Here is a 12,328-nt window from a genome sequence, read left to right as displayed (position 1 = left end):
GGTCATAAGACAGGCAAAAAAACGAGCTTACAACACGCCCCGTGCAGCCCTGTTGGAAAAGACCTCTAGGGAAAAAGGTGAATGTATTCCAGTGGTCACTACCTTTGGACCACTTTCCACCAAAATCAGGCAGATTATCCGTAGGCATTGGCATCTGCTTAGCACTACCAATATGCAAATGCCTCCACCCCGTTTTGCATTCAAAAGATCTGCGAACATCCGGGACCGGCTGGTCCACACCAGACCTAAAATAACTCCACGTGAGACAAACATCCCCCCGGGGCATTACCCTTGTGGAAATTGCTCTGTGTGCGCATTTACATCGCCCACTAAAAATGTTACTCTTGCAAACAACAAGATCTGGTTTTTAAACAAATTCAGCAACTGTAACACCTCGCATGTTATTTATAGACTAACATGCCCCTGCGACCTTCACTATATCGGCCTTACCACCAGGAAGGTAAAAACAAGAATACAAGAACATCTAAGCACACTCCGTGCAGGTAAATTGAGTACCAAACTGGTACAACATTTTCAAACAAAAAAACATACTGCTCAAGAAGTGCGCTGGACAGTGCTAGAAAGAGTTACAGGCGATAAGTTTAATATTGAATCCAGACTGAGTAGCAGGGAAGCACGGTGGATTTATCAAGAGGGTGTGGACCAAAATGGACTAAATGACCTTATTGAATGGAGCAAGGTGAACGTATGATTCATGGACCCCTTCCTCCATATCATTGAGAGTCACCAGTCTTCAGTGCCAAGCCATGAGCAATGTATTAGCCGTTTACACACGAGGGTTACCAAACAGGGTGGATTAACTATACTTATGACTCGGATAGTTCCCAATGGAAAACTACATAAGGACATATACTTGTAGGAACATCTTAGGAAAATACGTTACCTCGGGTGCTTTTAAGGTGGTAAATTGGTTGATGTACACACATTCCTCAGTACCCTTCACTGGGAAGTAGCCGATACTAGCAGTAGTACATTTTTGCAAAACAATGGGAACAGACATAACACGATATTCCCCATTTTAAGATGGCAACTTCCTTTATACCACACCAAGCCTTCTGAATGGTATCCGTGACATCCAATCACGTAATACCTCAAATGAAAAACTACATAGAGACACACACGTGTAGGAGCGCCCCATGAAATACACCATTTTGGTGTCTTGGAAGGCCGTCAATAGGTGGGGGTATATACAGTGATTATCATTATACACTGGTTAATAAATACATGCAGGAGTTTGTCTGCGTAGATCGATGGGGATAGGCATAATACGGCATTTCCCATTCCAAGATGGCAACCCCTCTTTACAGCACATCAAGCCTTGTGTTTGAATGGGTCCCACGTAGGCTAGCCACGTGGTATACGCAATGACGTTTTTAAACTGCGCAATTGAATGCCCGTGTTGTTGCTGGGCTGAGTCAACGCCAGTTACGAACACTATCACGGTGAGTCTTGATAGACGGTTCTCAATCGGGGAATTAGTTTTGATTCAGGCCAAAGAACAGGCAGTTTGGGACACCAAGGTTAGAGTGGGAGTCTTGGAAGTTTAATGGGCCAGGTTACAACTTCATAAAGGGTCTGCCATATTAAAGGGAACATTTTTTAACATTTTCAAAATTTTTTTAATAGGAAGCCAAACACGAGACATTTGTTATTCAAACCCCGAGATGGGGGGAACCACTTGAAACAGGAGGGAGATACTTCCGCATTAATAATGATTGAGACACCAAATACTGTCAATCATGCTATCCTCACTGTACATTATATATTACAGATTTACGAGTGATGTGGAATACGTAGAGCCTTGAACGCGTACATAGAGCCGCAAGGACTAAAGGGTAAAGGTATGCCCATGGTGGGCAAGATCCCGGTAAATATGTTAATGCGTGTTCTGTAACACAATACATAGGACATTTGTCCTAAGTTAACAGGTTACCAACCAAGTTTGATCTGTGTTGTTATGTCTGTGTATGTTTTCTTTTGTCTCCTACAGAACTGTTTTTAATTGATAAATTGAGGTGCAGGGTGAAACGAACAAACCCCACGCCCTGAAGAAATTGCCGTGAGTTTTGTCCAGTGGCAATGAAACATGTCGGCATTTTAAACATATGAGCCATCACGCAGCTTAGAATAAAATATGCAAGCCAGTGTGAATTAGCTCTTTTTACGATATCAGTGTATATCTTTATGGGGTTCGATACGGTGCACACAGTAGAGCACAGTTCTTTATTTCTTTTTCATCTTCAATTACACACCTTAGCACCTGTACAGCTAACTATTGTTTTCTCCACACAATTTTCATGCTTTTGGAGTGTTGGTAGCTGATGATGAGATTTTGAGGTAGCAGGCGAGTACCATCCTGCTTAACCCTCTCTGGTGGCGCTACCGTGAGGCACCAACACTCCTCCTCACTCTTTTTCTCATCACATTGGGTGTTGGAGACATAAACTTAAGACAAACTGATAGTCAGTTTAACTTACCTCGTATGCAAAACTTCTCTTTCTTTCTTTCTGAAGTGAACTATACCGTTTAACAGCTTAGACGAAATAATCGCAAGCTAAAACAGTGTCTAAAATTTATGATAATTAAAACGGATATATTAAACAAGTGTTCACATTGTGAACAGGTCTTTTTGTATACAGTATATTGAGTGGGGGATGACCTGTTCTCTGCCCCTTTAGCTCCCTATTGTAGACTTGCTCCTCCCTATGTCTATACATCTGGGCTTTGCACACCTGTTTTGCGTTGCTCCTGCCTAGATCTTTACGTCTGGACTTTGCACGCCTGTTTTGCGTTGCTCCTGCCTAGATCTTTACGTCTGGACTTTGCACGCCTGTTTTGCTTTGCTCCTGCCTAGATCTTTACGTCTGGACTTTGCACGCCTGCCTTGCGTTGCTCTTTCCTGGAGGTTTACAGCTGGACTTTGATAACCTGACTCACTTTGCTCCCACTTGGAGTCTCATATCCTGGGGGCTGCCCCCAGTTCTTGCTTTGAAACCTGCTTCTCTGAGGTATTTTGCATAAGCACCAGGAACCAACTTTCAAGGCTAATTATGCTCCTCACAGCATCCAGGTTACTGCTTCATATGTTTTATGTGAGGATTTGAATATTTGACTCTTACCCGTGATGGTATATACTTGCGATGAAAGGAGAATTGTCTGGTTATTGAAATGCAATTTCTAGCTTTTTAGGACTATGTATTTGTGGTGTAACATCTCTGTGCAAACTGTGAAGTCGATTTGTACAGGAGGCAGAATTGGCTGTAGTGATTTAAAAGAAGGATGCTAGATCTGTTAAAGTCATCCGTCTGCCTAATGTGTTGACTCCCTTACACCCCTGACAGATGTGCACACTAAAAGCATATGCAAATGAAGCGAGGTGGAGAACCTGTCTGCTGGTTTATATTCTTCGGGAATAGAATGGCACCTACCACAATAAGGCAGCTTGTCTTGCTTTGCAGTTGTGCAACTAGCTCCACTTGTGCTAACCTTCTTGATATCTCCATAGCAGCCAGCTCCGGTGGAGAGACCTAGAGAGAGGAAAAAAAACATCACCTAACTCAGACAGTCTGCAAAATTCTAGATTTTTGATTTATCACGTGGTGTCATATATTTACCCTCCGTGGACTGACCACAGGTCAGATTATAGAAAACAATTTGTACACACGGAAATTCCATCATTTTGGTGAAATTTCCTTGTGAGCCAACCTCATTTGCAAAATTAAAATCCTAACATTCTTGATTGTTTGAATCTACATCAGGCTTCTCCAGTGAGTAGCTTGTGAGCTACTTATAGCTCTCCATCTACCTGGAAGTAGCTCCCCTGTTTGCAGCCACCGCAGTAACTTAGAAACTTCTGCTTAGTTGAATTAATATATATATACCAAAACTGAAAGGTGTGTCTTTGCAATGAAAATGTGTGTTTTTCTAGAGCTCATAAGCTGATGTTTAGAGACAATTGGATTTCCAAACTATATGTAAAGCTCATATTTGAGTGCTAAATCATGCAATATTACTAATATTACCCTGGTGACTGGGGCATTGCAACTATTACTGCCTAGTAGTACCCATGTAGAGGAATTCCAAATTGAATGTTGTTTTAAATTAGTGCATGGTGCACTGAAGTGATCACTGCTGGTAATCTTGCATGGGGTGGCCACTAAAGCAGTCTTATCTTACGCGGTCACTATTACAACACTAATAATGCTCATAAACAGTCCAGGTGTGTCTCTGGACACTGCAGCTTTGTATCCAATCACGCATTGCACTCTTGTGGCCAAGAGTTGTGCCAGTGATATGTCCCAAATGAAGCGTGCCCTGGTCATGAGGTTAATAAACGGATGAAGGCACAGGTTTCTGCAGGCCCTGACACTGAACAACCAGCATATCTCTGTGTCTGTTTATCAGATACTCCTCTCACATGTGCCCCTATCACAGTGGGACTGAATAATGAAAAGGAATGATGGGATCCTGCTGGACACTCCTGCCATGCAGCAGAACCCAAAGGAAGCAGACATATCAGGAAGTAGAACTTAAAGGCAATTGAGGAGCATAAGGCCTGATGCTTGAACCGTGGAACTTAGACCCGCTCAATCCTTAGTTAGTGATGCAAAAAGACAACGCAACTGACTGCACAGACACTCTGACCAAGAAAACCACAAGTCTGAGTTGAAGCTACCAAGCTGGCCTTCAGCCTCATTTCTCTATCTGCTCATGAAACTCCTCCTTAGCTTGCAATATCTTTATCATTTGCGGTAGGGGTTACTTCATGCCATATATTCTAATGCACTGAAGTAGTGTATGCCCTTCTTTCTGTAGAGGCATGACCACTCACTATCATTGCTCACTGCCAGTGTCCTACTCTCACTGACCATTGCATCTCTAGTTCCTTAACCTATCTATTATCATCCCAGGCCATGCATCTGTCTACCCCTAGCCCCTTAGCAACAATAAAGTATACCTCCACACCTAGTGTGGAAACTAGCTGCAATTGCTGTTAGCATCAGCTGATGCCATTTTGTTTTATGGCAGCCATTTTAGTTAGCCATGTGCTCGCCATGTGCATTCTCCCTCTTCACTGTTGACTGCCCTTGTATTCTGCTTGTGTCATGTGATATAGTTAACTCTCTCAGCACTGAGCCAGATCCTTGCAAATGCTCAGAAAGACCTGTAGCTACCAATACCCCTGTCCTACTATGTAACTGTCAGGCTATTCTTACTGATGTAAACAGGTTAGTCTCTCCTCCTTCTCTGTTGACTAAGCAATTCTTATGTATCCTTATATGCATTTGTGTGCACACTTGTACTGCCTCTTTTTGAGTCTTCATGCTAACTCAGCAATAAACTGGCCCTAAAAGGCCCCTGTTCTCTGTACTCCTTAGACTGTCTCCTAGAGTGGCCTGAGGGTACTGCATGACGCAGTTTCCCTCATGTGAGGTTAATAAACTTATTATTTTGATATTACAGCTTCCGTGCCAATCTCTTCTTCGTTGGTTTAAAGGACCAGGTGCATCAGTGAACCCCTAAAAAGGTTTTTAATTTCTACACTAGGAATTGACTTAGTATCCAACTGGCCACTCAGCCAGGTTTCAGAACCATTTGAATTGACTCTCTTATTCCTACCATTCTGAAGACTCTTACGCTGTATCCCAGTTTGGCAGCCCCAACTGGTGCACCTGCGAATGCAGTAAGTATACTATTTATATGCGCACCTTATCCCAGAAGGTGGTAAGATTTTTTTTTGTGTGTGTGTTAATAGCTTTACCGTCTTGATCGTAAGTGCAGAGACTTATTAATTCACAACGATATGGCTCTTTCTTAATGTTGAATTAATTAAGTGCAATTTTGTCTACCAATCCGTTTCTAAGCTCAAAACCCTCTACCACTTTCATGGAGTGAGCCTTGATTGATCATTCTCTACTGCTTCAATCAATCAATACTTTAATCACTCTCTACTGCTTGAAAATAAACTGTACAAAAGAGGAGCTTGGTTATCCAATTGGACTGCAGTGGTACCCGAGGCCTTGTGTCACCAGCTGTAAGTGACAGTGACAGTCACCGATGCTCACCACTAGCCACGGCCTGCCTATGGCCCATAGAACATGCCTCTCAAGATTTATTTTAATTTTTGGGGAATATTTATGGGAGGCTGATATTCCTTACTCTCTTCTTGTCTCAGAGATGAGAGTACCAACTCAGATCTTGGGCAGGGCATCTGCACTTTGCCAGGTGCCAGCTTGCAAGTTCAGCAGATGATCTGGCCTCTTCTCCCTTGACGGGGCACAGCTTTCCATAGTTAGAGATCCCGTAGTACATGGGATGGATCTTCATGCTTTCAGTGCTTCAGATGGTGTGGCAGATACAGTGAAGACAGAGCAGTTTGCAGAATGGATGCTCGAGGCAAATTGGTTATAGTGGTGCTTTGGTGAATGTTATTGTGAAGAAGATAGTAGGGAGGTTGGACAGAATGGAATGATAAAAGCTTAGGACAGAAAATGCTGAAGTTGGAAACTAAAGAAGATGACATTTGAAATTAAGAGAAATTTAAAAAGAAGCATGAAACTAGAGATCCAATGGAGCAGGAGGTGAAATGCAGTGACACACTGCCAGAGCTGTGCAAATCATGCCACCAGACGTTCTAGATTATATTAACTGAATGATCTCAAGGTGCTTTTAAGTTGCTTTTTGAGACATGTCTTGGGTAACGAAACCCCCACCGTGAGACTAGGGGTGACATGAGCAGCTGCCAGGAAAAGAGTCTTCAAATGTAGGTATTGTGAGAGACTACTTAGCCATGGGAAACAAATGAGGAACGAAAAGCTGCAAGCTATGAAGAAAGAGATGTTGGCAAAAAAGTTGTGGTTTCACACTGGTTCCCTGACAAGCCTCTGTGCTTTATGGGGGCAGAACCTACTTTTTATGCGACTCCAGTCAGCTTGTCACCTCCTGGATGCTAAAAATCTGGGCTGGGGTCTAGTGCGACATAGAGGACCAAGGTGCTTGAGGTTCTGTTTGCGTTAGTAAAATGTCTGATTTTGTGGCCTGCCTAACGCCGAGGCTCTAGAGAGGTCCATGTCTCCTGTTTTATCCAGTGCTTTAAATGGGCCAGTACTCACATGTACTGAGTACCGGCACTTTCTATTTTTATCACTCTCTACTGCTGAGGAGAGTTCCGGCACTCATGAAAGCAGATGGCGTACCTGGCTACTTTGCCGCACATGCCGCATGGAAGAGGGGGGGGTGCTGGCGATATTCCCACGATTGCCGCCATACGGCAAACACATAGAAGAGCGGGGGCCCCCAAAACCCAATGCCGCCCGGGGAAGACCTTCTTACCTTGCTACACCACTGCATGAAAGGTGGGCTCACTGGCTGGTGGTGAGCAGCACTGGACTGTCAGAGTGGAACCTGTCTCTGGCAGCCAAGGTGCTTCTGTAGTCCTGAGCTGAGCCAACGCTGAACTCTTCAGTGTGGGCTCATTTGCATAATGTCCCGGTGTTCACCATCGTGCTGTGTTTGACAGAGCAGGGTCCATTCAGGCAGTGTGCTGTCAATCACATTATTACTTAGTGTGCATTTGTGCCAAAACCTGAATTGAGGCAGCCCGCTGATAGCGGCAATTAAGGAAGCCATCTGAGGTGAGGAGTCTTGCAAGAGTGTCAGCTTATGTCTGTGTGTTTGCCTGCTTGTGCGTGCATGTTTTTGTGAAAGAGAAAAACAAGAGAAAGAGGGAAAGAATCGGGACGCCCTCAGGAGGTATTTTAAAGGAAATGTGCAGAATGCTTTGTGTGTGTGTATCTGCTTGTTTCTTTCTGTGTGCGTGCACGCTCAAGAATATATTGTTTTGTGCCAAACAGCAGCAAATAACAGTATGGCATGAAGCAGCTGCAAATATTATAAAACATGGAAATGTTAACAATATCATCGCGTTTGGCTATCATTTCCTATAACATGAGTTAACCTGCTTTGTTTATATAAAAACATTTCTCATGTGTTTTAGTATGTTCTGCAACTGGTATAGAAGCCATTAAAGTATCATCATATCTTGCCCTAAGCCCCGCCCACTCACCACATCTCTAGCTCATTTTAATTAGTTTCTGCACTTATTTTTTGCCATTTTAAAGCCCTGGTTTAATTAAATCCATTCTGTGTTGGTGTTCTGTCTATCTTCCCCACACTATTGCCCCTTCCTTTTTTCCATTTTCTTTGGCACCCTTTCTGATGCGAGAGTGTGTAGGTGTCTCTCAAGTTTGTTTGTATGAGGAGTTTAGGCTGAAAAAACGGGTAAGTACACCCCTTGTGCTTTTGTCTTGTAATGTATTCTTCCATAAATTAGATTTAAAAAGAGTTGGGTGATAATTATATACTGAGACAGTCTGCTGTCATTCAGGTTACATGTAAACACAAACTATTTATATGTGTATCCACTAGTCACATTAAATTATATACACGTCTAAATAAAACAAGCAAATATAAACAATGCGTACTTCTGCATAGTTTTTAGGGAATTTGGCGACTGCAGAAAGTTATCAGCTATTAAACCTATTGTGAACTTTGCACATTAAAGAAACATCTCATATTGTGGAGCTCCTATCTATCAAGTGTTGTCACATAGCTCGGGCTCTATCAACACGAGTTCGGGAAGCACATTCACATTTCTGAGATTCCAACATTTTCTTTTAGCAGAGTACTGCTGTAGGCCATTTTCTTCAGCACGTCTCTACTTCTGTGGCGGAGGAAGATAAGTCTGATGGAAGTCAGCTAACTAATTGCATATAACCAGGGCAAGTAGAATTATGTGATTGTGCGGCCACAGCAATTTTCGCATAATTATAAATTTTCCGCATTTACCACATAATTCATCATCTGCTGTATAATCTGCGGATTTTAAGAAACAAAAAATGTGACTTTAGCTCAAGCGCTGCAAAAGTGACTAAAAATGCAGCAGAGCGTGATGCTGTGCAGTGGGAGGCCCATTGCAAAGGTTGACTGGACACTTTTCCGTAGCTTAACGCTGTGTTTGAGTGTTAATACTAATGAGTTGCAACTAATGCCCAGGCAGTGTTAACAAGTTTAAAAATGGCCTTTTCTTAATGCATAATTTACTCAACCCTACTGCATAATTTGGCCTTCCTTTACCGCATAATTCCAGTGGCCATACATTCACCTATGTGAGGAGAAGTAAGAGGGGTAAGGGCCCACGTCTTAGAGGGATGCGCAGTACTAAGCCTTGTGCACATGTACTTGTGTTGCACATTTTTTTGAGTGAGTGAAAGATAGAGTTTTGAAAACAAACCAGTTAGTGCATAAGAAGTCACATCAGTTTAGAAGTGTCCATTTAAATTACTGTAAATCAGATTTTGTTTCTCATAATCTGCTGCTTATTACATACTATAAAAATAGGCGAGGGAACACAGGATTGCTAGTGGTGATTTGTTTTGTTTTCATTACTGTTTTTCTGGGTTTGAACTTTATTAATAAAATAACAATTTTCCTCCCAGGCCAGATTGAGCTGATAACGTGTCTAGCTATTCACTGTTTGACAATATCACTATCCAAATAAACAATAGCCATATAGTCCACTGACGAGGGCAATACTGGTTATTATGGCCCTGAATCTGAGTTGTATGCCTGAGTCACAGGGAGAGCATAAAACATGGGAGAGGGCATTTAACAACTGGTATTGCCTGAAGTAGGAGGGCCATAATGGTATCAGAACATTCCACCCACTAAGGGCCTAATTCAAGTCTCTCATGGTGGCATGGAGGTGGTGGACAGCCACTGCCCCTCTGGCAGTCCTACTGCCCAATTACGACAAGGCAGTCGGTCCGCCCGGGGACCGCCACCAGGAAATTTCTTTTCCCTGGTGGTGGCACGGCAGTCAGAAGTCGCAATAAGCGTGGCGAGACCGCTGTGGTCCCATAAAGCATATTAGGAGTTTCCTCTCCTTCAGGGTTTTCATGGCAGTTCCACCGCCATGAAAACCCTGGCAGAGAGGAAACAAAGGAGCCCTACAGGGCCCCCTTGTGCCTCTGCACCCTGTGTGTGCACACATGGGGGCACAACATGTGCACTCCTGTAGGCATGCACAACGGTTCCTGCACGGCATGGATGTTACAGTTGATGCCGTGAATGAACCTTGTGAGGTGTTTTTTCTGTAGGCACCGCCACCTTTGAAAGAAGCACAACAGAGGGAACCATCACACCGCCCACCAAACTACAAAATATCTGTAATCTGACAGGCCACAACTCTTGGCAGATTGTGGGTGTGTCAGTGGCCGGCCACCCACCCCTGTACCACCAAAAGTCGTATTTAGGTCCTACCGGTGCAATGTACTGAATTAAAAAGGGAGAACTAGAAAGACAAACATTAGATTTTTGGAGCAGAAGGCTTCTACCAGCCATTATAAGCCCGAAGCTACTTCATTGTCTTCAATGAAGCGCTCAACATTGCAGTGCTCTAATATTCTGTGCACCAGTGTAATTAAATGTTTAGGGAAATCATAACTTCATGAACACTTTAACACTCTATATAAATGTTACATACTGAGTAGCTAATTACTAGACAATTCATAAAGTGCTTTGGACTTTTATGGGATAGGAAAGTGCGCTATAAATAGTAACAGTATAATTTTTTCCTTTATGTACCATTTGGAACAATTCAGAGAGAGTATTTTTTCTCTTTCTCTTTTCAAGCTTTCTTTCTGGGTCGATACTTTTGCTAGAATAAATGGAGCACACAGTGCATTATCACGCCTAATAAAAAAGTGAATTCCATAAGTTTGCTCGAAAGCAGCACTTACCAATGGAGCCAGCTAAGCAGAGGCACATGAATACAGCCAACATTGCGCCAGTTGTTTTTCAGCCGCCTAAAAACCTGAAGCAAAGACAACACAAAAATAATGAATATTATGGATGGTATAACAGAGTTAACTGAAAATGCACACCACCATGACATGACATAATGAACACAAAAAATAAAAAATGTACCAGCATACTTGTGCATATATAAATCTGTATGATTGCAGTCAGAGTCATTTGTGAGCTCTTAAGTTTCCTAAGTCGTTGAAATTGTGAAATTATCGCTCGTCCAAGATTTTTCTTTGTATATATATATATATATATATATATATATAGATATAGATATAGATGTAGATAAAGATATGTAGATACATATAGATATATATAGATTTATGGGACCATAAGCAACAGAGTGCAAGGACAAAACCTTGCCACCATGAGCTGCTCAAACACATGTAGGGGAACCTGAGATAATTTAAATGTTATGTAATGGTACCTGTCACACTAGTTTCCATGTACTTGCATTAAACTCTATGTAAAGGCTCTGCTTCTCCTGTGGCTAGTTCTGCGCTATGCAAATACACTCATCAAATAAATAATTAAAGTGTGCAACCCACTTGAAACTGAAATATAAACATGCGAATCAAATTTAACCATCCTATTCCCTCTACAATTGGTCGAGTAGGAGTGGATAAAACGATACATCTGCCTCACAGAATCGATTCCAACACCTGACACCCCACTGACTGACTGATCATTTCTATACATTTGTTCATGTTCCCTTCTCATGATCGATTGAATCAGATTTTTGCTGTATCAGTTACCCACTCGATCTACAGGAGCCAGCGTACCTGTGGGATGCTAATCTTTGGGCTCTTTCCCTCACCCTGACTTGGCTGCTTGAGAGGAGAGCTTTATAAAGCCTGCTGACTGGGGCCACTCCCACCCTTGTTTATGAAGAGACCTGATTGTGCAAGTGCCCATTGAGCAACAGGGAAGTAACACATTAAATGTTGGTCCTCCCAAAATTAAGTTAAGAAATCCCTCCTTTGTGTGCCTGTGGCTTCCTGGAACTGACAGACCGTTTGGAACCTCAATTAGATAAGGTCACCTGATTGAGTAAGCCAACCCGATTATCCAAATACAGCCTTCCGCTAGTGAACTAATTATATTAAGCAATGCACTGGACATCACCCCTGGCAGGCAAACACGGCAATTTATGATGACTGATGTGTGTGCAATGCACATGGTGGCAACACTGGAAATTCCCAAAGTAACTCATAGTAGGGCAAGGTGGGGCTGGGAAGGCTGCCCAACTCGACCTTCGTAATGGGCAGTGTCACGTCAGGGCTATGGTATGGGACTATCTGCGAGGGTTCACATTTTAGCATCAGTGTTGCCTTACACCTTCTGTTGATCCCATTTATTCCCTTAAATGTTTTCTCTTTTGTCATATCTTTGCCCAAACATCCTGCTTTGCTGCGAAATGTATGTGTGTGTACAGCTTCTT

General features: G+C 42.7%; 1 protein-coding gene across 1 annotated transcript in view; it reads right to left on the bottom strand.

The window, feature by feature from the left end:
- LOC146805527 (lysozyme g-like) overlaps positions 1–11,736 on the bottom strand; it is a 36,762-nt gene extending 25,026 nt beyond the window's left edge. Inside the window, exons 1-3 of the mRNA XM_085622789.1 lie at positions 11,670–11,736; positions 10,821–10,894; positions 3,450–3,548 (exon numbers count right to left, since the gene is read on the bottom strand). Coding sequence (XP_085478915.1) covers positions 3,450–3,548; positions 10,821–10,863 — 142 coding nt within the window. The 5' untranslated portion in view covers positions 10,864–10,894; positions 11,670–11,736. The remainder of the gene's footprint in view (positions 1–3,449; positions 3,549–10,820; positions 10,895–11,669) is intronic.
- Positions 11,737–12,328: the final 592 nt, after the last annotated feature.

Source organism: Triturus cristatus, chromosome 8, assembly GCF_964204655.1.
Source record: "Triturus cristatus chromosome 8, aTriCri1.1, whole genome shotgun sequence".
NCBI classification, from domain to species: domain Eukaryota; kingdom Metazoa; phylum Chordata; class Amphibia; order Caudata; family Salamandridae; genus Triturus; species Triturus cristatus.
This window is presented reverse-complemented; position numbering and strand designations above follow the sequence as displayed.